The 27,298-nt window shown below is 37.4% G+C and overlaps 1 protein-coding gene across 5 annotated transcripts in view; it reads right to left on the minus strand.

Moving 5' to 3' along the window:
* Positions 1-27,298, minus strand: part of LOC121360698 (aminopeptidase O (putative)) — a 184,104-nt gene that overhangs the window by 141,411 nt on the left and 15,395 nt on the right. For all 5 annotated transcript variants that reach the window (XR_005956244.1, XM_041480744.1, XM_041480743.1 and 2 more), the window contains 3 exons: positions 26,284-26,450; positions 19,723-19,885; positions 15,740-15,988 (listed from right to left, as the gene is read on the minus strand). Coding sequence is in view for 4 of the 5 variants with exons in the window: in XM_041480744.1 (XP_041336678.1) it covers positions 15,740-15,988; positions 19,723-19,885; positions 26,284-26,450 (579 nt within the window). In the remaining variant the exon portion in view is untranslated. The remainder of the gene's footprint in view (positions 1-15,739; positions 15,989-19,722; positions 19,886-26,283; positions 26,451-27,298) is intronic.

Consider the following 27,298-nt stretch of genomic DNA (forward strand, 5'->3'; position numbering starts at 1 on the left):
ACTAAGGCACAGAACATAACATCCCATTAGTATTTGATCTTTGGCAGGAAAACTGCTGAAAACTACAATGGTACCCGAACTGAGAATGAGTGGGAATGCCTGGGTGTGGTAGCACGCAGAGGAACAGTCAGGCAGACGAGGCTCTCAAAATGTCCTGTGTTAATGGCACACAATTTAGCAAGTTATCAAACTCCCAGGTCACTCAGGCTTCAAAAAGATACCCAGATCTGGAGACAAAGAGCAGTGATCAAAGCCTGACCACTCACAAAGGGGAAAATAATGAAAACACTGTTTTCTCCAAAAGGCAACCTACAAGCTAAGACCTCAGGAGATGTCAGGAGTTGAAGCATGCCCTTTGTGTCATGGCACAAGCCTAACATCTGGACAGAATCCAATCCACAGCCTAACATCTGGACAGAAATAGCTTGATGTCACACTCTCGGACAGACTTCTTGGACATCATACCCATTCTGGTGCTCATGTGACAGTGAGCAAATGAAACACACCTTGTTTCAGGCATTGTTTTAGACAAAATCACCTTCCCACCTATAATATATCCCTATTGGCATTAACTATGTGGTTACTAGATTTAAATACTGTAAAACAGTATTCCACATAGTTTGTCTGTAAACTACTTCGTTTGGTAAAAGAGTTTATTGCTGAGGAAAATAATGCTTATATCTCCATTAGTGTTTTCAGTTGGATCAACATTGTGTTTCTAAAGCAAGTCCTTCAGTCATTCACATGTTTCAGTCTTTTTCAGGTCTTGAGGACATTTTGGTGCAGGCAAGCTGGATTATTTCTTGTGGAAACTAGAGCGGGATTTCTCTTCCAGTTGTGGACCATTTCAATCCAAAAGTAACATAAGTGTATGAAAAAAATAAGCACTCTTATGAACAGCTTCAGTGCAGAGGAAGGAATATTTAGCCCAGGGAACCAGACTAAACCAGCTAGGAAGTGCATCTCTCCAACTGTACAGACTCTAGATGTAGGACTCTTCATACTGACTACTTCAGACTATTTCTTCATCCAATACATTGGCACTGTATTACTTGTTAACACAGTCAACTCCATTAAAAGTGTGGGATTTTTAAGACTATTTTCCGTTCAGGCAGAAATAAAAAGACATTTAGAAGAATTTGTAAAGTCACTGGCCTGGGTCTAAGCAAGCTGATCTATAAACTAGAAATTAGCTCAACACTGTCATTCTGAACATTTAGCATATGAGACTGATTTCAATGCAAAACAGGCACAAAATGTACTCACTGCCTAAAAGCTGGACTGACTTAAACCTATCATAAAAAGTCACTTAGCTCAACTAAATTTCTCAGGTTTATAGGCCTCCAGGGAAAAACATCTGTGATTCAAGTCATCCATGGAGTTTATCTGAAGCAAAAGGTGCAAGGCAGTACTATGTCCCTTCCTGTCTTATTACAGGGAAAAAATCACAGAGAAGGTCAGCCAATCCTCTCAACACACACACGCACTCCAAAAATAACAGAGAAGGATCATAAAATCTCTCTACAGTTGCTGGAGCAAGTGTTTCCTATAGTACCTACCAAAACTGTGTACTTTGCTGAAAATGTAACATGGCTCAAGCTATTCTTAGCAGTTCTGCCATCCATCAGGCCTTGTAAGCAAACAGAATTTCTCACCTAAAAATAAAAAGCTTTCTTGTGGAAGTGTGATAAACCACTTAAACGCTCATGTCCAAATGTTCTTGCAAAAACCAAATAAGTAGAAGGCTACTTAATTTCAAAGAAAAAAAAAATGGCACTACAGTGGTGTGCAAAGCAGCTGGAAATGACACATGGTGGAAAGAAGTCAGATTGAAAGAAGAAATTATATTCCTTGGCAAAATAGGTCCAAAGCTGCCAGCATGTGATGGTGGCAGTGTTGAAAAATAAGCACGGCACTCTTAGCCAAACAGGAGCAACAGCTTATTGAATGTCATAATCAGAGCTAAGCAGTGGATTCAGAAGCAAATTTAGGTAATATTTGGCATTAAAATGCCAAAACAATAACACTAGCCAAAGAGACTGGATTAACTTTTCTAAAAGCACAGAACACGTGACAGATGAAAATGATGCCTTTTGACACGTGCTGGTGGTCTCCCAAAGATGATAGGCCAAACTCAGACCTGGAAAGGCCTCTTTTTGAAGCCCACTGCTGCCAAAATTAGAGAACAACCTCAGACCTCACACGGCAAGTGAACATCAGAACTTTGTTTAAACAAGTAGCAATTGATCATGAGGCACTAAAAAGTTTTGGCTATTACCTTTCACCAAAAGTAACTGAAATGTGACCTAGGCCCTTGAGAAGCCCCATTCTAGCAGATGTTGGTGAGCATAGGAAGAAAGGGATTAGCAAAATGTTCAAGTGAAAAGGATCATTCTGAGTTCAAATAAGCTGCTTAACAATACAAATTAAATAAAACTGTCCTTCAGGAATGAAGTCTCCCAAATGACAGATTGGTATGACAGCAAAGAAATAGGAAGAATAGCAAATACAGGAAGTGTAGGATCCGAGTCATTAAGCAGAGGGAGACTTAACTGAATGGTCATGATCAAAGCCAGTACTAAATTACAATATATGAGGAGAAGAGACTTAACTGTACAATAGCATAGAGGGGGTGAATGTTATGGAACTGAGAATAAAGACTTGCAACAGCTGAAAAAAGTGGGAAAAAATCCAAACTGCCAGTGCTATTAAAAAAGACACCTTGAGATAAGTTTTCAAAGACCTCAAGCATAAATAAGACCTAAAACTAAACTGAGATCTAGGAAGATAAAGTTACCAGTCAGAGGCAATGAATATATCACAAAGTACTTGCAGAAGGTCTCAAAAAAAACCCAAATATAAATAAAACCCCAATTGTGATGAGAGAGGCATTCCTATCTCCTGATTTATATAAAGTCAGAGCTTTTACCACCAGATTTCATTTGTTTAAAAAATTCCTGAAGAAACTGCTTAATTTGCCAAACAGAAACTAACCTTAAACCACTGGAAAATCACAAGATCCAAATCCCCAGTGCAAAGCACTGTAGTGGTGAAGGTCTCATTGAACTCCTATCCAATCACTTGGCACTCAGAAAGGAAATATTAGTAAAATTGAAACAATAATCTTACAACCTCTGATGGTGGCCATAGAAGAGGAATTATTCTTAATGACCAATAAATGATTCCACTAACTATAGAAGATGACTGTGATAAGTTGTGGGAAGTCTTGTGGAGAAATGTAGAAATGCATGGTTACGAGAAAAACCATTACTTTCAGAGAAACACCTCATCTCCACCACTTTGTTTTGATGTTCTAAATGTCCTGTCTGGATTCTTTTGAGTTTACGCTATTTTTTCCTCTAATTTGTCTTTCTTCTCAAGCTTTCTGGAAGGAAAAAAAAACACAAAAACCTTGAATGTCTGCCCCAAAGTAAATAGTTTAGTATTTGTGTATTTCAAAGGATCTAAAAGCCCCTGTTGTGTTGAAACTTGAATCACACTTCTGGAAAAATACCAAATATACCAAAATCAGCAGGAAAAGTCTGGCTCTCAGACTAGGATCTTAGACATGAATCTTAGACAGGTATCTCTTTCTCTTTGTAATCATTCTGTGGTCCTTCCACTTGCTTCACAACCAATTTAGACTTGAATTTCCTCTTATCACAGCTTCTATTTTGAATTTAACTTTTGAGAAGGAAAGGAACAATAAGAAAAACTGGCTTTAGCACCAGTTTATAGGAAATTCACTCAAAAAAGCCCTGCTAGTAGAGATGAAAAAACCCCTTTAAATCAGTGCAAAAATACATAAAGCCTTTGGTAACCTTGTTACATAGTTTTGGGCAGGATTTTGGTTTTGTTCTTAATTAAAAGAACTTTTGGGTCAATTTGCTTAAAAATATCCACAAAACAGGACACAAACTACTACTAATTACAAAATATTCCAACAAGTTGCAAAATCAACCAACAACAACTGCAACAGTCTCTGAACATGTTCATCTCTTTTGTCTGCCATTTTCTTCTGTTAATTCAGAACGTTACCAAGGATGCTGAGATCCCTAAAGAGCAATCTAACATGCACACATTCCCAAATAAAGGGAAAAGAAGCCTTCAACAGGGCAATAATCCAAGTCTTCAGAAATTATGGGTTTACACAATGAAAAAACATTTTTGAAGTTTATCAAGTTTCAGAAAACAAATATTGCTGTAGTATTCCCTTTACAAGACCAAACAGAAAAGCATTCCATGGGAATTGTTTCATAGGGCTATGCAGTCCCTGCTCAAATTAGACACTTCTGGAAGATTACTCCTTTACTGTGGGTTTCAGTCACTACACAAAATTAAAACAGTAACAGCCAGAAATAATATTCACAAATTGATACTGCAGCAACTTTATTAATTTAAAAAAATTATCTTTCAAAGGTGTCAAATACATCATTTGAAAGCTTAGAAAGAAATTTCCTGGTTTTCACTAAGCCATGCAAAAACACACCTACTGATATGGTGCCTAAAATATGTTCACTAGCTAAATTTTTCTGGCTTGTTCCCTCACAGCTCCTATGTCATTACTCATTTCGATCAGTCTCCTCCCCCAAGTAACAAGGAATAGGACAAGAAGAAATGGCCTCAAGATATGCCAGGGGACATTTAGTTTGGATATAAGGAAAAATTTCCTCACCCTTTTTCAGAAGGGTTATTAAACAGCAGAACAGGCAGCCTAGAGAAGTAGTTGAGTTGCTATCAGTGGAGTTACTTAAAAGATACGTAGATGTGACACTTAGGAACAGGGTTTAGTGGTGGACTTGGCAGTGTTAGGATAGTGATTTTGGACTCAATGACCTTAAGAGTCTATCCCAATCGAAATGATTCTATGTTATCCCCTCAGCTTATCCTCTATACGATCTTCCTCACAAAACATCTATTTCAAAACCATGGCTCTACCTTTCTCCACACTACCTCCTCGCAGTTTCTATAGCCCTGCAGCTGAAAGCAAGAGAGAATTGGCAATTAGGCCTCTGTCAAATCATTAAACCATAGGTACTCAGAACACAGTATAACATACACTGGAATCAAGACATGGAGATGCAGTGAAAGGGTAATTTCCATCCTTTTCTTTTTCCCCATCTTTTTTTTTTTCCTTGTGTAAGAAGCAGTGATACACATTATTAGTGCTGCAGTGGAAATGTCTCAACACAGTCTTTCACACTCCTCTCTAATGAGCCTGTAGCTGACACATGTAGGAGAAAATCCAGTCTCTGTTCCCCGGTTTCTTTTGATAGGCAAAAAGGGCTCAAGGTAAAGATGATTAATTGCTATGTTCACAGAAAGTGACTGTGAATACAACTGACCAGTCACCCAAAAAAGACAACATCTGCATAAATCACAGATAAGAGAAAAAATTCCTACTCCAATGTGCCAAAAGTTTTAAATAAATGAGGAAGCCATCACTAGAATCAGCTTTTTGTGCAAAAAGCTCTAAACCATAGTGTAAATAATGATTTGCACAAGAACTCGTATTTCCAACAATATCTCAGTATATGTCACAAAAATTAGGAACATTAGTGTTTATTACCTCTTCCCAACTAACAGCTGAAAAGCACAAATATTTACAAGGACACCCACCTCTAAATTTTTTTCGGATTTAGCCATAAAATTTGAAGTTTCATAAACAAATTATAATCCTATGCACATAGGGCAGATCTACCCAGAACTTACTGGAATTACTCATTATTTACACAAGCATTACAGGGACCATAACATTCACTGTAGTACATTAAAAATAAGAAAATCCATCATATGCACATATTACTTGGTTGCTGAAGTTGAAATTGTATGGGCAAAATTAAATTGCTTCTTTGGACACATTAAGTGGAAAACCAAACCAAAAATATAGGCACTAATTTAAAACAGATTCAATCATAAACTGCACGTCATATGTTTGGAGAAGGAACAGATTTTGCACTTGTTTAGCCATTTAAATTACTTTTACATTATTTCAAATAATTACGTATTCTAAAACAGGTAAGTTATTTTTGGCTCATGGATTCGTGTTTTTCCACAGAGTTAAGTACGAACACTTGTTGTAGAACTGAAGGAGGAAGAAGAGGTAAGAGAAGTTTGTTTGCTTGCTTGTGGGAATTTTTTAAGGGATTGGGAGATGCACAAGGAGATAATTAAAGCCATTTTTCTTGTATAATACTATACTGTTGGTTCAGTCTGAGCTCAGCATACATCATCAGAAAGATAAAAACACTTAGAAAAATAATCATGATAGTCACACTTACATTTAATCACTAATGAAATGTCCCATATTGTAACTTTACATCACCTAAAATGATTTCCCAGTGGAAAACAAAACAAAAAACATTGTAAGAAATACGTCTCATCATTCAACTAAATCAAACAGTCAAATTGACATTGGACAAAATCTTGCACCACTAAATGAAACCACCATTACCCACACTCACAATGGCATATATACAGGTTTTCTTGAACTCATGCTGCAGGAGTACCTAATTGGCATTTCCAAAGGCTTAACCACATTTTGAAACAAATCCTAAGGAATAGGATCAGTCTATCCCAAAACATTCCATAGAACATGACACCATATGCAATAAGACTAATATTAGAACCCTCTATCAGGATATTAGACCTGCTCTCACTAAAAATCCCATTCCTCACCCTCAATATCAATAACTGTTATTATTTTCAGTGTACTGGAACTTCTGCATGTGAAATTTGCATCTTCCAGGTTTAGAGGTAATAATGAAAATGATTGTATTTTTTTTAAACAAAGAGTAAAAAACAGAATACCATACCTTATTTCAAATAAAAACAGGTTTTTGTTAGTTCTAGCAGCCTAGAAGTTTGGAGTATACCTTTCAAACTTGGAAGATAGCTAGTAGCTACTACTACAAACAAGAAAAGGTTGGAAAGGCTGGTAAAATGTAAGAACACTGGGTTTGGGTCCAAAAGATTTGGGCACAGCTCCTTACTTAACCTTTGCATGGGATAGGACAGGAAAAAGCAATTAGGAAATATGTGTCTCTTCAGAAGATCTCCTGTAACATCTATACCCACCTGTTAGTTACCTGCAAAATAAGAATACATTCCTACTACTTCCCCCAATTTTCTGAAAACAAAGTTTAATTGTTGAAACAATTTTTTACAAAAAATTATTTACAAAACAAATTGTTGAAAGGCTCTCAAAGTAATATGGCAGCATGAATGAGTCATACAGGTAATATGTAGGGAGAGGTGTCATTTGTAACAGATCATAAAACCAAGGTAAAAGCACTGAAGGCTTGGAATCTCAGGAAAAAAAATCAAGCTTGAAGAGGTCTCTTTTCACTGCCTCCTGAATGCAGGTTCCACAAGCTCCCTGGACCACCTGTTTCAGTTCTTATCTACAATAACTGTGGTTCCTTGTATCTAGTCTGAAATCTATCATTACAAGTTGTGAATATTGCTTCATATATTTTCCCTGTTTCTGAGAGAACCATGGCTTTGGTTCTCTTTTTCTGCAACCACGCCCTCAGGTAGCAGGAGAAAGTGATTAGTCTCAGTTAGTAAAATCTTTTCCCAGGCTGAACAAATCCAGCTCTATCAGTCTCTTCTCATACAACATATTCTCCTACCTGCTGATAATGCTAGCAGAGGCCTGATTCACTTTGTGTCTCTGTCATAAACATGCAGCCCAAAACTGGGCACAGTGTGGTGTCATAGTTGAAGCCAAAACTATTGCTCCAGGCCAGGGGTAGGCAAGCAGAACAAAGGAAAACCAAAACTGCATGCCCAACTCTCTGTAACTAACCAAAAAGTTTCCCTGGACAGAGTAAAAGACGGAGCTTAGGAATGGATCACTCAACTGCTCGTACTCCTCAATACTACTCATAAGGACAGGACTGCATAGTTTTTGCTCAGCAACATCATGGGTGTTAGGAACATGACATCTCTTAGCCTCGTCTAAGCTTGTCACCAGCAAGTACTCAAAGTACTGCTCATAAAAGAAAAGGGCTAGGGATCCTTAAGCCATACTCCTGTTAGCAACAAAGCAAACAAAACTACAAAAAGGAAAATAAAGCCACCAATTTGTTTGCATAATTTTGGTGGGGTTTTGTTTCAACTTGAAACAAAATCTACAGCAAAAAGATTGACATTAGCACCTGGTAATTGATGCCAAAGGTAAAGTAATATGCATTAATTTAATGATTTTTCTATACTTCTGTTTGTTTTTAGTTTGATTGGTATTGAAGTCTGCATTTAAAATCAAAAATCTGTTACCTGGATCAGGCTCTTCCTAGGTGGGGCTGGTAAATTGCAGACTACTAGTAATTATCATAGACTAAGAAAGCTTCACATACTTGGTATGGCAAGTCAGATCAGAGATAATTGCATGACAGAAGCCTGTGGCTGCTTTGAACACTGTCTTTTGGCCCTTTAAAAATTAAGCTTATGGCTTCAAAACAATTGGCAGCACTTATTATCTTCTTTCTTACCACTCACAGCATATACATGCAAAATCTCTGAATTTATGAGCACTCTTATTTATATGATTCAGAAAGTTAAGTGGAATGGTCTAATGTTGCTGACTGAATATTAAACAATAGATAGCCTATATTGCTAATGATCTACAAGCAAAAGTGATTTTCAATCACCTTATACATCTCTATTGGTAGGAGAAAAAAGTTGAGAGAGATAAAGTAAGACATATGGAGAAAGAATTCTGAAAATTAGTTTCAAAATCACTAACACTGTTCAATAATGGCAATTTTAAATTCTCATTTCTCCATGTTCTAGCTCTCTATAAACATGTCACTTTTGAGGGAAAAATATACTTTTACTTTATAAATGCCAAGCAACTCATATAACAAAAATAAAATCATTAGTAATGCTTACACACCTATATATGCACATATATAAAGGGCAGGTATGGATATATATTAGGCATACACATATACTATATACATATATTTGTAGATATACAAATACAATATGCATAGAAACATGCTGGCCTCTCACACATGTGTACAAAAGCCACACCCATTTTTCCTAAGGCAAGCCACTATATGTCAGCTTTAAGCTGGGAACAGGACTTTACAGCTATAAACCACTGAAATACAAGTTTATATTGGAAATGCTTAGGAACCTTTAACTATAACCATGTTAACAGGCTCTGCCATAATTCTAATCCTAGAATTTAAAAACATGCAGTTACCATTCTACAGCAGCATCAAGAGCCCCACTACCTCTCCAGCTTCAATGACCAAAAGCCCTTTTAAGAATTCATGTGCCACACAGCAAAAGAAGCAAGTGATTTCTAAACTCATAAAACAATACTCTATTCATTTCATAAAAACAGTAATAATGTAAATTTCTATACTTGAAACATAAGTAAGTCCACATGTTTTAAAACATCCTTTTTTGTATTAATTTTGGTCAGTAATGTCAGACTGAGAAGTTATCTTCTTGTGATATTATCCCATAAGAGAGGCATCTTATGATAGGTAAATATTGTACCTTGTCTTTCAAAAGCACTGAGAAAACTCTGTGGAAAACTATTAGAAATGCAAAAGAAATCCCCCTGAACACACATCTGTCTTCTCTGTTAAAACAGCAGTTTTAACACTTATGAGTTAATAGACCAACAAGGCACATTAAAAAGGAAATACATTACACCTGAAGTACTCCAAATCCTGTTTTGATACCAAAATGACAACTGGATGGAGGACAGTGATTGCAGTGCTACCAAAGCACATTTCAGACTTCAGCTAAGGGTCAGCAAATATATTCAACAAGGAAAGGGTTAAAACCAGAAGATTTGTGAGAAGGAGGGAATAGTTTTTCTCTAAGTAACCTTGCAGGTGGGAATGCTACAACTGTAACTTTTGTAAAATTCCATTTATTATGCCTATTATTCATTCTCTACCTGTTTGGAGAAGCAGAATTCCTGCATAGAGATAACACTGTGCATGCTTGAGACTCTTGCTGGGAGAGAGCAAGATCACAAAAATACTGCCTGGTAATGAACAGTGTGTGCACGAGATATATTGGGGCAGGCAGCAGGTGCCCCACTATGCATTCGGGCAAACCAAGCCGAGCGGAGGCTGTGTTGCTATGGGTCTCTTTGCACTGGGATGAACTAAGCCTAACAGAGCCTGTGTTCCTCTGGGTCTCTGCTCAATGTTGTTAGTGGGTCAATGAAATAAATCTACTCTTTGCATTTCAGCTGCAAAGTGGTGGTTGCCCCGGTTACCTCTTTGTGTCAATTCATGCAACTTCTAACTGCCACTAAGTCCATATGTCTGTGTTGTACAGCCACATACTCCGATTTCAGCCACATACTGCTATCCCAGCTAAGACTCAATTTTTTTTTCACCATATTTTTACTTTTTGCTTGATATTTTGTACATGATAATTTCTGTGTGGATAACCAACCAGTGATATGCAAAAAATAAGCTAAATGAATGTGAATATTTTGTCAAATTAAAACTGGAAATGTGCAAAAAAGTGTGTCTACCTTTGCACTGACTCAGAAAAGGCTTCTATAGTTGTATCAGATAGTAAAACGCAGTTCTGCAAGACTGAACAATATTAAAGGTTTTACACTTAACTTTGACATTTGAATGCTTTCCAGTAGTCCTGGCTGATTTTCTATGGGCTTATCAGTTGTCATCATAACACTGCAGACATACAGAACAGACAAATGATGGCTACAGATGCACTGATCAAAGAGGCTGCTTCAGCCTTCTCCCTTTTCAATTTAAGAAGTTAACAACCTTGGTGACATAGACTGGAAAGACTCAAGAGTTCTGCTGATACAACATTTTTTGAAGAACAGATATTCTTTCTTCAAAGAAGAAAGGTGTATGTACCAAAGACAATTTTTTAACATGACAGGAGAGGAGTGAGTAAGATCTTTATGAACAGGAATTGAAAGCTGGGTTGTTAAATCCATATTTAGTCAGCTATATTAGCAGACCTGATTTATAAATATCCTAAGCATCCTCATCTTCAAACACCATTTGGGCTTCAAGGGTGTCCAGCATAGTTGAAAATAAGGCCATTAATTTTAGAGCCTAAATAGAATTCAAATAACCTAACACTAAGATCCTGTTTTGAAAATGTCAGAATCTCGCTCAGAAGTTCTTTGGTTCCACATAGCTTTGCTGGGCAAAATTGTCTGTAAGTACAGATGAACTAGGTTAGACCAGATGTCCATCTATCTCACTGTCACTATTAATATTAAGAGTTTCAGGAAAAACTAGGAGCGTGGTATATACCAAAGGACACTTTCCTCACCATATTCTTCTACATCCCAGCAACAAGTGATGCACCTAAAAAGATTATTTATACATAGTACTAGGATAAGAACATTTCCTTGTGCTAGCACTTAGTACAAACTAGTACATTAATACCTTAATTCAAACAGAAAAAGTAGCAATCTTATGTTATTCAAACAATGTGTGCTGGAAACAAAAGAGAATTTCAACTGAATGCAAAGGCTTACAGTTCTCAGGAAAGTAAAATAAACATCAGCACATTTGCTCTGAAGAACTAGAAAGCTGCTAAGCAGTTTCTAACACCACAGAAACACAAGGGATTGGTATGACTGTGAAAAAACTAAAGTAGTTAAACACTGCACAAAAAAACAAAATTGCAAGCGCAGGCTCAGGTGGCATCAAAAGTTAGAGTTTCTGTATTTGAAAGAATGTTTTTCCACAGGGAATGAAAAAGAACAAGGAATTCAGAGTCTCTTCAGGTTCTGAAAAAAAATAAAGGAAATTGAGTTGTGAGAAGAGAGGTCTAAACACTAGGATTTCAAATAGGATCAACAAAACTGGATTGGGAGTCAACTCATTTGAAAAGCCCAAACAACCAGCGAATACACAGACCCTGCTTTTCATCTGAAATCTTTCATTCAGCATGTGAGTTAACTGGCTCATATAAGAGCATCTGCAACTGTGAAATGCCTTTAAATGCCAATGGGGTCGACAACTCTTCAGGTAGTACCACAGCATCAACAGCATCAAAACACAGTGCTACTTTTAATCTCCTGATTTTAACCTCTTAGTTCTCTGAGCGCATGAATGATATGCACCCTTCAATGCAGTGCATAGTCAGGGATCTCTTCCATGAACAACTTAATTAGAATCTCTAGGGCCTTGTAGTCTGACACACTTCAATATTCCTTTTACTCCAATTCACTCTCTTCTGCTAGTGAAAGAACTTAAAATTAGATTACTAACTGCTGTAATATGTTCATGAGATTCTCAACATTCTAGAGAAAGCATTGAGCCACAGGCTTTTAAGCCACTTAAATTTGGCCCACAATGCTTTATGAATTTAATTTCTGTACAGTTCAACATAATACCACCAACAAAGATGAGTAGGCCACATCATTCTTTTACTAGAAACGAATTTAGGAGAAGATATACATAATCACTTAAATTAAAACAGTGTAAAACTAAAGTGTGCAAAACTAAACCCTCCAGCTTCAAAGATGTATAGGAAGCAAGAGGAAATGATTGCAGTTATTACATATTTCCATAGAGAAGTCCATAGCAAATTAAAAAAAACACAGGAAAATATGAACAGAAAACACAAGTGCAATGAATATGCTTTCAACTACGGTTTTGCTCATAATGCATCTGTCAGACTTCAAGAGAAATTGCAGCTGACCCACAGTAGCTGCCACTGAAATAGACAGCTCAAAACACCTAATTAGATAATTCTGTGCAAGAACTATCATAATTTCATACCAATCTAATGTGTTGGGGAAACATCACTCCTAAATAAGAAGAAGCATTTTGAAATGTGAAAAGCACAGTAAGCATAATTAATGGAGAAACAAAGAAAAGTACCAAATGCTGTAAAGCCCTAATACTTCAGATAATGACTAAATTTCATGTCTGTTTCCTTCCCTGGTAGACAGGAGCCCAATTAGAGTTCTCATAACAACAGTTTCTATGTGCTGGCATGCTGTATTATGTTTGTACTGCTACAGATAGACTAGAAGATAAAAAGTAAATACTACAGCAACCTTTTTAACCCAAGGTAATTGCTAACTTTTTTTTCTTTGTGTGGGTTTTGACACGGATTTGCACACAGTTTATTGTTAGCTTAAGCAATTTAGGCAATTATCGTTGCATGCATACGAATTAACCATTTAAGTAGCTTGCTATATACACAGAAGCTTCTATTGGAAAAATCACATGCAACAAGAACAGATGAGCTATCATGAGTCACTTAATAATCTCCTGCCCAAATACAACTTGACATTTAAACACCTTAAATTAGTTAAATTTTGAAAAATTGGAATGTGTTTGGTTTGATGCACTGTTAAATAACAGACATCAGGAAGTATGCAAACCCCTTCCTTCATCCTTATTTTTAATGATGTAGATTGCTTGGAACTGACAGCAGTTAGATGAAGCATAGGGTAATAGAAGCACAGGTTTTTCTCATCTCCTTCACAAAGAAAAAACAATTACAGTGTTCTGAACATGCAGTCTGGACTCAGATAATGACAGATGGTAGTGCAACAGAATTCCCTGCAGGTATCTTTTTCCTATAAATTCTGGGAAAGGTACAGGCAGGGAAGGCACTGAAAATTTCCCATAGAGCAATAGCATAACAACGATTAAATCATGAAGATTTCTCCTACTGTGTGCTGTAATTTTGGCCCAGACATCACTATCTGCTTTCTCTCTCATTTTGAACTATTTGTGTGTCTTGCCTTTCACGATTCCACAGATCCCTGCTCTTATCTCACAGCTAAGTCAAATGGCTGGATTCTTTCGCAATTATAGCACGGCCCTGTGCCAACCCTTTAGTACCATGCCTTTGAAGTCACAAAAGACTGCTGAGCAGCAGCAAATTCCATTTGGCTTCAAGAATATGGCACACAGTACCACACCTCACTTCAAATCAAGCCACCAGGCAAAGAACTGGAGAATCTGTGGTAGGTGCACAAACCAACTTGTTGCCCTCATTGAGTGAAGAACTATCATTGAAAACTCAGTAAACAGCAAAAGGTATCTAAAAGCAATGAGCCTTATATGACAGAGGAGGGTGACTGCATGCTAAAGTTTTACATTTTCTAGATAAAAATGAAATTTAAAAAGCAAGTAAACTTCTACTAAAAACCATACAATATTGTTAATGTGCCAACATAATTTTCTACTTTTAACCCAAAAGAGGATTGCAAGAGGAAAGCTGTAGGCAAAAAAGTCTACAGCTTGAAAGGGCCAGTCAAATCAGCTAAAGGTTGTAGGACCGGTGAAAGTCACCAGGAATTTGGTGACTCAGACCATGAGACCCGCTTTGCAAAACCTGGCCTGCTGATGGGGTCCATCGGTCAGAGAAGAGTAGGAGCATCTTCAGTCCTGGTTGGTGAAGACAGCTTTAAACTAAAGTTGCTGGGGAAGGGGAACCTCAATCCACCTCACTCTTATGATGCCCAGAGCCTGGAGAGAGGTCACAGGTCAGCACAAGTGGACCTGAAGAGCACCACAAAAGAATTTCAGCCAGTAAGTCAGTTTCCTCAAGGGCCCAGCTTAAAAGTCTCCATGCTAATACATGCAGTATGGGGAATAAACATGGCCTGTGAGGCCATGATCTTATTGGCATCAGTGAAGTTCCCAGTGACTGGAAAGAAGGAAACACAACCCCCATTTTTAAAAAGGTACAGAAGGATGACCTGGGGAACTACAGATCAGCCAGTCCAAGGTCCAGCAAAAGCATGGAGCAGATCCTTCTGGAAACTATGCCAAGACACATCAAAGATAAAGAGGTGATTGGTGACAGCCAACATGGCTGCACTACTGACAAATCATGCCTGAGAAGTTTGGTGGCTTTCTAGGACAGGGTTACAACAGTGGTGGACAAGGGAAAAGAAATTGATGTCATCTACTTGAATTAAAAGCATTGGACACAGTCCTGCACAACACCTTTGACTCTAAAATGGAGAGACATGGATTTTATGGAAGGACCACTCAGTGGATAAGGAATTGGTTGGATGGTTACACTCAAAAGGGTTGCAGTGAATGACTCATTGTTCAAGTGGAGAACAGTGATGAGTGGTATCCTCAGGGGTCAGTAAAGGGACTGGCACTGTTCAGTATATTTTTAACAGACACAGACAGTAGGAGCAAATGCACACAGCCAGTTTGCTGATGACACCAATCTGAGTGGTACAGTCAAATTGCTGGAGGGAGCAAATGCCATTCAGAGTTACCTGGACGGGCTTGAGAGCCTTCACAATTCCATGAAAACTTGATAATATAATCCTTACTACTTGCCTTTAGCTTCTGAAGATAAGTGTTTGACTAGAGACCCATACATTGGGAATGGTTATGAAGAAACTCTAGACTGGGATTTTAACATACTACTATTCTGTCAAAACAGAAGGCTAAAATCAATACCAAAAGAAAACAAGATATCAAGTATTTAGATCAACAGAACCAACTGAAGACCTTGAGTTTGACAAATGTAAAAATTCACACCCATATTTCTAATAAGCTTATATTTCCTTTCCCTATGCCCTGTTAAAACTAACATTAAAAACATTAAAAAGGAGGCAAACCAACCTACTCACATGAAGTCAGAACATGAGTTTTAAGTTCAGTTTAAGAAAAATAGCTCAGCAGCTTTATATTGACAGCAACTTGATGATGTTAACTAGCTGGTAAGAAGGAGTCTAACAAAATACAGCAGATTGGATACTAAAAAGTTTCTTTACCTAGCCATTCCCAGGCTGGAAAAGTTGGAAGGAACAATCAGAACATCAAGCCTGGAAAAGGGGTGGGTACCCAGTGTGGCATAAGCAGCTGAGAGGCACTGAGGAATTAGCTGAAGCAAATATTCTTCACAGCTTTCCATAAGGCACCAGGGAGCAAAGACTCTGTAAGGAATGACTGCTTGCAACCTGGCAGCAGGATTTTGGAAACGGCAAGGATACTCCACATGACCACAGATTTCTTCATGCCACCTGACAATACAAAACAAAACAAAAAAATACTTAATTGTGATATCAGAAATGTGCACGACTGACTATGCTAAGACAACGATATTCTCTAGATATCAGAATGACAGAATTGATTTCCATAGAACCAGCCCACGTGCATTCTCACCCTCTTCACACATGTGAAACACTCACATGTGTGAAACACTTCACACTTTGAAACACTCAGTACTACATCCGAGTAGAACTCCTAACTGTAAGAGAGAGACTAGTCACACCTTTTTTTTATAACAGATACACATCAAAAGAAAAAGTGCTCAAAATATATGTAAAGAGAACTAATAAGAATACAAAAATATTTACTCAGAATATTCCTATTCAAACTTGGCTACGAAAATAAAATTCTATGCATATTAACATCATATTAATACAAGTATTTTAGGTTCAATTGCAATGTAAGTCCAGGAGGGATTTTTTTCTGTTGTTGTTATTAAAATTCTCCAGAAGCTTCAAGTAAATTATTATTATTATTATTATCATTATCAATATCATTATCATTTATATTAGGTTAAAAACCCCAGTAGATGTCAATTTAGGCTTATCATGCTAGATATTCAATAGTACCACATAAAGCCAACCTTACTTTATAGTACTTTTACAGGATATTTAGAGCTCTAGATGGAAGAAAGGAGGGGTAAATAAAATCCTTCCTAAACACTGAGTCTGCCCAAATAGATTCTTATCTAAACAGAAATCAGCTTCATGTTTTCACCTGTTAGCCTATGTTCTCTGCAGTGCACAGCCTCTCCTTGGTTAGAAACTTCAGTTTAAGTAATCTGGTTCTACTATGCCTCGACAGGCAAAGAACCTAGTGTTGCTCAAAGCACTTATGCTTGGAAGATCATGCTGACACAGAAAACAAAATGACAACATGTAGAAAAGGATGAGAATTTGCTGAAGCAGTAACACTTTAGCACCTTACATAAGTCTTTCTGCCAAAGAAGAGGACTCTAGGTCCTTTCATTGACTACATATGTAAAGAAACCACATCCATCACTACACAAGTTTTTAAGGGTGGTTTAATCTAGTATATTTCTGCTCTAAAACAATGTCACTTTGCATTTTTTTATCAGAGTTGAGATTAGGCAGGAACATGAAAGCTAGCACCATATCTCTTATATAGATTGCCAATTCCTTAATGACCACAAGGAGATAAAAAGTTATAAAACATCATAGCTCCATTTAACATTTACTTTGATACAACTTCCTTAGGTCAAACTCATTGGCACCTGGATACAAATTACATTACAGGTAAAACTCATTGGGAGCTGGACACAAATTGCATTACACATTTCAACAGATTCTTTCAGAATTCCTTTCTTTTCCTGCTGCCCTAGAGTTTATCTCCACTATCTTATCTGAGACACACGCTCAACATTCTATCAACACTGAGCCAGAATAATCTTTTGCACCAAAATCTATAAATAAATTAATAATTAAAAATCAATCAAGAAATAAATTCCTATTATGAAATGTGCTGTACTTTGGAGAGGAATACATCTACAGCTTATTTTTGTAGAGGCAGTCATATTATAAGCACATAAGTAGCAGAGAAATAAACACAAAGCAATTTCTAGAAGCTCATCAAACCTGCAAATTATTTCAAAATTAGAGCAGATATTTCTTACTGATCCTACATAAAGTATGAAAATTTCTATTCTCAAGATTAATTAGGATTTTTAACCAAAATCAGCCAAGCTGCAAGCCATTAGAATAATTTAATTTTAAATTCCAACAAAAACATCCATATTAAGTCCTCAAGTTCCAAAGTCTCAGTAGTTCCACTGTCTTAATGCCAACAAAGTATTATTCAAAACAGCTGTCTAAAAGACAAGTATTTTTTCAGTGAAATTTCAAACGGAGTAACAGAAAAATGTTAAATACTTAAATAATAAAGTTAAATAAATTGATAAATAATAAAGTTAAATATATAAAAACTTATAATCGAAATCACCTTCTACAATAAAATAACAATTCCTGTTGATGTGGGAAGAGCAGCGGACCTGTTTGCCCAGACTTTTGCAAACCACTGGCCACAGCCAGTGTTTCCCACAGCCTTCTCCTGGACAAAGGCAACATACAAACTGGATAGGTGGTCTGCAAGATGGGTACAAAAACTGATGCACAGGCCACACTCAGAGAGTGGTTTTCACTAAGGCTGGCAGCCTGTCACAAGCAGAGTTCCCCAAGAAATTGTGTTGGGCCCCACACTGTTTAACATCTTCACAAAAATTCTGGATGATGGATCTGAAAACACTCTCACCAGGTTAGCTGTTGAGGTGGACACATCAGAAGGGAGAGGCATCTCAGAGACCTGGACAGGCTGAAAGGGTGGGGCAGGCAGGAGCAGCGCAAGGTGCAGCAGAGACAAGGGCACAGTCCTGCGCCTGGGGTGACACCACCAAAGGGCCCAGCATAGGCTGTGACCTGCGTGTCTGGGGAGCACACGGAAGCTCAGGGGACAATCTCTTGGCCGTGACTCACTGGTGTGGCACTGCAGCACGAAGGCAAATCAGAGCCTGGGCTGCAGCTGCGGGGGCACTGCCGGCAGAGAGGCACGGAGCGGATCAGCGCGCTCCGGGCACAGCTTGGCGGGCAGCGCCTGCGGGAAGCACCGCGACTCCTTCTGGTCCTCACAGCTCAAGGAAGACACAAAAATGAACAAAGGGCTGCAGAACCTGCCCTGTGAGGAAAGACAGAAGGAGCTAGGCCTTTTCAGGGAAGAGGAAAGAGAACCTCATCACAGTGTTTCAGTACTTGAAGGGCATCTACAAAGAACACAGAGCTGCTCTCCTCACAAGGAGCCACATGGCCAAGACAAGGGCCAGTTGGTGTTAGATATCTTTATCTAAGCTCCTTGCCCTGAAAGAATGGACCAGATGAACTTTCTGGGACCATTACAACTTGGGTTCTTCTGTGATGGTATGATATAAATTTGAAAAGCCGAGAGTAATATATGAGGAAATCAAGTCCCATGTCTGAGAACTTCTGCTAACTAAGGTGAACACACGTGAAATCAAATGGTATTCTTCCAGAAACTTTATGTTTTCTATATTCAAATCTTATTTTCAGGCATATATTTTTCTTCTCATCTACCACTCTAATCTCATCTAACTCAAACTCAATGAGTTTTGACTAGACTGAGAGGAGGAATAGATGTATCCAAAATAATTACATTTCTACTAGTTTGGTCAAAACCAGCTAAGAATCATTGGTCCAACTCTATTTTATGGGACCACTGTACTAGATCTTTCGTGTACTGGTCATTACACATCACCCCAGGCAAACTATTGCACAGGCCAGCTCTAACTGGGCAATGAGACTAGAGCAGAACAAAAAAGTAAGTAGGCAATATCATAGTAGGAGTTATTAGGTATCCAGAATGGACTGAGTTAAGTATTTTAAGAAACAAGAAAGCACCTGGCATTGCTGCAACAGGGTGTTAAGGATACAGGATACAAATCTAGTGGACAGTGGAATTTACAAACCCTGCTGCTCACTAAGCAGCTTGCTTTCACATAAAAAGAACCACTCCCATGAAATAATGCCTTTGGAATTTTTTTCCTGTCAAGATTTTTCTGTTCAGATTAAACAAGTTATATTTTGATTCCTGTGCTAACATGAGTCACTTTGACATTCCACAGAGTAAATGGAAATGCTACCCATATATCTCATTTTTCAATAATATTATAAACACCAACCTTAAATCAGTTTGTGATGATGGCAAGGAAAACTCAGTGTTTGTTCCAACAGAAGCTTTTTGTTTGAAGGACTGTTGTTTAACTTCCTGCCAGCACCCCACAGCAATAGTGAAGGTGGATGCTGGCATTGGCATAGACACATAGTAGTACCAGCTCAAGATACCTGTAAACAACAAATTTGTACAGACTCATGAGTCTTACAGCACACATTAGATACTTGACATTTTCATGCACTTGAGATTTTGGGCCAAACCTTCCACCTTACATCCTGGTATTTTTGTGGAGGAAATAAAAGTAATTGCATCGAGATACATAAGAACAGTTGTATGTAACCACCATGGATTCTGTGTTCTTTTTACTTACACCTGCAACTTTGCTCTAACTGCTGATGTCTTTACCTGTAAATAAATCATTCATAAGTGGGATGTTTTTAATGCAACTTAACATGATTGTACTGTTACTACCCAAGAATTACATCAGACATGAAATCTAGTAACACCTTTAAATACATACACATACACAAAATATTCAAATATAACTTTTTCAGCCTTGTGTCTACTATCTTATAATTTTGTCCTGCTTCTACTATTATTTCACACAACCCAAAACCTTTCCTTTGTGTTCTGGGCAGTACCAAACTGATAGGCAAGTTCTAACATCAAATAACACTAATGTTTGTGAATTGGACTCAGCTATTTGAGGTATGTAATACGTCAACAAGGCAGTAAGAAATCAAAGCATAGACTCAGATGAGATATTACCTAAGTCAGCAACTTGGTCATGTTACCCCATGAAAGTGCTAAAACAAGACAAGAATCTATTAGAAGGTAAAAATATGCTAGGTTTTATCATTATGGGAACACAATATGAGGAGATAAGGAGTATGGCATAGGATTGCTGTATGAACAAACCCATTTTTATAAGGTGGATGTTTAAGAACAGCATACTTTTCATTAATACAAATGTTGCTTAGATTTTCTGTTTATCCCTTTAAAAAGGATATAGTTTAAGAATCACATCCATGTATTAATTAATGGTCATAATACAGTTACTACACCACACTAATAGATTAATTATCTTGAAAAGAGCCTAGCATGAGTTACAATCTGATGAATCATGTGCAAATGACTGTAGCTAGGGCAACATGAAAACATACAAACTTCAGTTATTTTGAGAGAACCTTAGTACTTGTTCTTTTGCAGAAGTATTCTGACTAGGACTATGGAACACTACCAAAAGAGAAAAAACCCACAACTAAGTGGAGACCACAAGGCACAGAGGAAAGGAAATAGACAACTGCTGCAAAGCATCATTTGATTTCATACCTTAATGACCTAAGAAGCTCAGGCTGTCTAAAGAAAGGACAAAGAAAAAAATCTTTAGTTTAGCCTCAACAAGTTTTCCACCTCCTATTTAGTATGACAAAACAATACCATTTGTGAAGTCTTCTGAGGCAGATAAAGTCTTTGCCTCTTATATGCACTAGAAACCACTTATACTCCTTCACCCCATGCCACTTTAGGCAACATCCATCAAAAACCTTTTGTCAGTATTGTCAGGTGAACATATATTACTCCTGTAATCTTCCTAAGCTTCTGTCAGTATGTAAGCAGAATGGATTTATTTGCTCCAAACACATTAGGAATTAGGAGGATAACTTTGCCAAATTTCACTCTGCCTTTTGTTTTTTTATTATTATTAACTTAACAAAGCTACAAATAAGCCAAGACAAGCAAATGTCACCTTGAGAGAAAAAGGTCATCCACAGCAGCAACAATATATTATTTCAGAATGCCAAATTCCTGATGTACAGAGTTTCATTGATAGACACTGTACTAACGGCCCAAGCCTACACAGACTGTAGTTAATAACAACTTTGCCATTAACTTACACACAAACAGGACAAAGTTCAGAGGTTCTGCACTTAGTACTGCATCTAAATGCTATAAAGCATTACTAAATGCTCCATGTAGTTATGTTAATTGTAAAAACTTAGGAATTAAATAACATCAGAGAAAATTGTAATTGAAAAACTGTCATGTTTTCAACTATGTTCTGAAAAAAGCACAGAAGTCAAAAAGCAGTCACAGGAAACTGTTCCAAATGGCACAAGGTATAAAGGAGAAGGCTCTCACAACTGTGAGATTGTCTAAAAGGAAAGGGTGTTGGCCTGTACTAGGTAGAGATCAGAGAGGGTTACAGTGAGAAACAAGTTTAGTAAGACAGGCTAGAACAAGCAAGAGGGTTTTTTTTTCTAAAAAACACTCCACAAAGAGCTTGAACAGAATGTCTAAATGGCATGGCAATCAGATTAGCAGTCCAGAGAGAAGAACAGCATGTACTGCATTCAGAAATCTATACAAATTAGCAAGGAACAGAACATTTACAGCTGACCCGATGCAAAAAGAGTGAAGGTACCAACTTTACTTTGCAAGGATTTTAGAAATTATGTGAACTATGCATCCTCCCAGAGAAAGATCCAAGTTTTATAATGTCTCTGTATATCTACACAGGGCTCAGTCCAATTCCTGCAGTGCTTTTTGATGCCTTCTGCATTCATATTCAAGAATTGTGTAGAATACCTATATATTTATCCTACAGTTGTTGACTGAAACCACACGCATGGCCATGACAAGTGAGTTCTCCCTATAGAACCATAGAATCCTTCAAGTTGGAAAACAGTGTATTTAGTGATTAGTGACTGAAAAGGTCTTTTTGCTGGCAGAAGTTCTCTCTGGAGAGAACCATGAAGCACTGTCTCAAAGACAGCTTAACTAACTTACTGACCTTATGTCTTCTCTCACTACTGGTAAGATTGTCTCCCAGCCTGACCTCTCCCATAACTTCACTTCCTTCCTTACACTGTCTTCACGTCAGTGGGATTTGTTTTGTTTTCCTTCATCTGTATCCTCTGATCTATCTCAGCACATAGATTGGGATCACAAGCTTAATTCAACTCCTTTTTGCTGCTGTCCCCATCCTCTGGCTGCATTGTGCTTTTCAGCGTCAGCCTTGGAGACAGCTCCATCTCTAGGATAACAGAAAACAGCGCAGCTGAAACGTGGCTTTCTTTACCAAACACAGCATTTTGTACCATAAAACCATCTTCAGACTGAGTGAGTACACATTAGGAAAAACAAGCGGTTGGGCTGGGATTAGTCCATGGGAAAATAGAAATAGATCACCTCAGTCCTTGTACTTGTAAGGTAATTTTAAAACAACTTGATTCCTACGCATAATTCTTTTAGGAAAGTATAATATATTCAAAACATTTTGTTATTTTCCCTACCTGTAATTCTGAAAAAAATTATTTTTTCAGTTCTGCAAAGCAAATTTATTGTGTCATAACTGCACTAATCATGCACCAACAATCAGCTATTCTATGAGTTAAAAGTGAAAAACTTTCCATGCAAATGTTTAACAAGAACAGGAAATTTTAATCTATTTATAATTGTGCAAAAGAACAATTTAAAGATCGTTTATTTCTCCTACTTGAAATAATAATGATGAATGATGTAATTACTTCCTAGAATTTTTAATGCATTCAGCTATCTTTGAAATCACTAAAATTGTTTGAGTCTTGTAGAGTTCATTATAACTGAAAAAAATGCCAAAGCTCTATCTGCTAATGCCAGATGCAAGTACATTATGAACATTTTTACTTAGCAGTATATTTTTTGTCAAATAGTGTGCACTAACACAAACACAACAAAACACACCTGATGTTTACTATTTACTAAAACCCACAAAGTTCAACTACCTCTATGGAAAAGGAGAAATAGCCCCACACAGCAACAGGCATTCAAGATAAGAGCTAGTGCTAATATATAAACATGCAGCTAAATAAGTAGTTATGTAAAAACTACTCTCTGGCTGGAGCCACCAGGATTAAGAATGCTCCAGCTTTCAGAAACTCTTTGTGACTTGTAGGGATTTTTTGACCTCATCTGAAAACCAGAACTCCCCTCAGAGCTCCCTCACATTCATGCCAGAGCATTAGTTCAGCACTGAGTCACAGGGATGAGTAGCGTGTGACAAGCTCTCAACTACCACGCTGTAGACCCTGATACATGCTGGAGATCAGCCAACACAAGTACTGCACTCTTTTGTTTTGCCTTGTGGAAAGCGAGGAGCACAAGCAAAGACAACTGTTGCTGCTAACTACATCACAGGAGCAGTGGCCCTTCTAGAACTCTATTTTTTCTCAGTACCAGTGTACTCCTCACTTACAGTGCAGGTGTCAAAACAAGATCAGGGGTTACACAGTAGTAGAGTAACCACACAAAAAGCGAGCCAGTCTGTTTCACACTTAATATCTACTGAATATGAATAGAACAAATAAAAAGATGTTTGTGACTAAATGTATTCGCAGCTTATATGTGTTATAGTAACATGCTGAAGGAAAGTAAAACTGACAAATGTAGAGAAAAAAAATCTAATGTTTAAATGGCTCACATTACACACATATGTAACGCTCCCTCCCCATCAAGCTTTCTCCCAAAGGGCATTATTAATTGCATTTTTCTGATCAACTTCTCTAAGTAGTCCATAAAGAATGCAAGGTATTTGAAGCACTTTTGGTCATACTCAAATAGTTACCGTTTCTATTTGTGTAAGTATTCTATCACTATTTTTAAATAAACGTGGGCTCCCTCTATTTCAAATGACGATCAGCCACAGTTTTGTAGGAGGCAGAATGCAAAAATGGCACATTGGGAGGAAACAGACTCTTGCCAAAACCTGCAAATACAAGTGGTAAATGAGGAATCTGCATATAAGAGTACACCTAGCCCACCTATGCACTGGATTACTGCATCTGTACATGTAGAGATGTATGTCTGTGAAGCAGAATGCAGATCTCTAAAAGCTTGAAGGAATCAGCTTTGCTTGATGTTCTCTTACTGTCTGCCTGTACACTGGATTTAAATATGACTCTTAAAGGAAAAAAAATTCAGCTAACTTGTAATTCTATTCAAAATAAATTTATTCACAACTGCTTACCAAAATGCTAATTCTTTCCAACAAATTGCATTTTTTAAAAATAGATTTTATTATTCTGCCAGTTATGTTTGATAGTATAAATATTTGGCACAGCAATAGTATACATACTGTATGTAAACAACTTGGCAAACTTATTTAAATTGAAACTACCCTGGAAGGCTTTCTGTTGTTTAAAGACCAAATTTTAAACTGGATACATTTCATATACCTTCCAGAACTGCCAAACAACAGGATCTATGTGGACAAGTTATTTAATACAACAGAACATTTCAAGCTTTTTAACTCTTAGGGGTTCTATTAATTAAACTCATGAATTTGTATTCCTAAATTCATTGAGAATTTATCCAAGGCTTCTGATTAGCACTCAAATATTGGGTTTACTTGGATTTTAAAACATTCCTCAGAATATTACTCCTTTACCTTTTTGCATCTGTATTAGTTTTGTAAATTTTCACAATTCCAAACAGCTTCCTGGTTTTTCATTTCCAGCTGTATGTAAGCAAGAAAATGAGGGTCTCTCATTAAACTAGTTAAACACTGATGGAAAAACTGTTATCCTAGTCTGAAGTCAGTACCTTTGCTTTCTTGATGCTGAGACAGGAAAGTATTATTCTCCAAGGGAACTGAGCAGCTCATCATGGCAGTTTTCCATATTTCAGAGCAGAGACAAGCCTTGAAAGAGGCCCCATATATGGCCAAATATAACCAGACAATTCCATGAAAATGGATTAACTGATGATCCTCAAATCAAGACTTTCTCTTCTTTTTTTCCACTCAAGAATAAACCTGCCTATTTAAAGGAGAATGGAAGATATTTTTCCCCAGAAAAGCTTAATTCTAACTTTATCTTACATGCTATGTCTCATCAGAACTACTCACACTAGAAAATACTGACCCAGTTTGACAGATTATATCAAAACTCATGAGAATAAGATTCACTTCATTATATGTAGAACTTACACAAGCCTTAAAAACTTCCTTCTCTGTGCAGAAAGAAGTTTAGGCAATAAAGTATAACCAACACAGAAGAAATCCTTTTTTGCTTACTGTTGAAAAAGATGCAAAAAACCACCATGGAGATCAGATTTTCGGGGCACTGACCTGATATTCCATGTATTCAAGGCAACACATATGGCACTATGGCTGCTTCAAATCACATACTGAACTACACTCAGACTGGAGAACTAAAACTGAAAGACAGTTATCTACCAAGGCCTGAAGTTGTTGAGAGCCTGATAAGGTTTGAATCTACAAAACTTGTGTACACTATGATCAAAATAAAGCAAATTTATGAAAAATTAAATCTAGGTTTGGAAATACAGAGGGAGAAAAAAAGCAACACCGTGAAATGCAGAAATGTAGATACTTCGAATACTTATGAAGTATCCTGAGGCCTTGAGCAGGTAACTTTTCCACAGAGATTGACACGGAGATTACAGACAGACATGGAATTGTTATTAAAGTTAGGAACTTCATTCTTTCACAGATCACTTATTTACCAAGCTCAATTTCTAATTATAAAAGTATGGAAAATAATTTGTCTTGAAAAATGTATTTCACCTGCTCGAAGCTGGACTGGTTCTGCTGAGTTTTCACCACTCATTAACACAACAAATCCTGCAGCTGTTCGAACTGAGGCTTGCCATGTTGACAAGGCAATGGGTGGTTCTTGGCATGGAAAGAGGGCTCTGTTGTTTATTGGTGATCCCATTGTGTAAACACATGGCCTAGATGGAAAGAAAAGAGATTGACGTTGGAATGACAATAAGAAAGAATGAATTAAATTCTACATAAAAAATTCAAAGATGCTGTTGTACTGAGGTGGTTTCTTTCTTTAACTTCAGCTCTGCAAGCTCCAAACCTGTATGACATGAACTAATGAAAGTACAATCTAAGCCATTTAAGGTAAGAAAAGCAAGATTACTATAATACCTTCAAACTGGAAAAGACTAACTCCAGTCATTTCCCTCTCCTGTTTTTGCATGAGTCTTCCAGCCCCATAAAACAGCTTCCAGTTGCACCCATAAGGTCAAAGAAGGCTTCTGAGTATCTTCTGACTATGCCATTGCAGGGCTTCACCAACATCTGTGACACCTCCCTGCTATCATTCCAGTAGTGTTTTCACTATCATGAATCCAGTCTCCTGGATTAGCAGCCTGGAGGCTCATGCAAAATCAGAAGTAGATCTAGTTTTGAGTCTTCCTTAGTCCAAGCCTCAATAAATCCTGGCATTTTTACATTTAATCTTAAAGGTAGTGCACCCTAGCTCACGTGTCTTTGGGAATTGCAGCCACAGGGCATATAATAATTAATTTCTATCCTGTTAGCTTTAGCCTCCTTCTTTCTTCCTACATAACAATCTTCCTTGTAGCACTGCTCTTTTTGCAGTTACTCTAAATCTCTCCCCAGCTGAATCTCTCAGTCTACTACCCGTTTCCAACTTCAGCTGCAATATTTCATGACAGTAAATTTCTTATTAACCATTTAGCTACAGCTGGGAAGGTAACAAGGCCTTTCATTAGCTCCTTCTAACTTGCTATTGCTGGTGGATGAACTTAATGATTCTTGCTTTACT

The sequence above is a fragment of the Pyrgilauda ruficollis genome, unplaced genomic scaffold, assembly GCF_017590135.1.
Source record: "Pyrgilauda ruficollis isolate IOZ18807 unplaced genomic scaffold, ASM1759013v1 scaffold53, whole genome shotgun sequence".
Classification (NCBI taxonomy): Eukaryota; Metazoa; Chordata; class Aves; order Passeriformes; family Passeridae; genus Pyrgilauda; species Pyrgilauda ruficollis.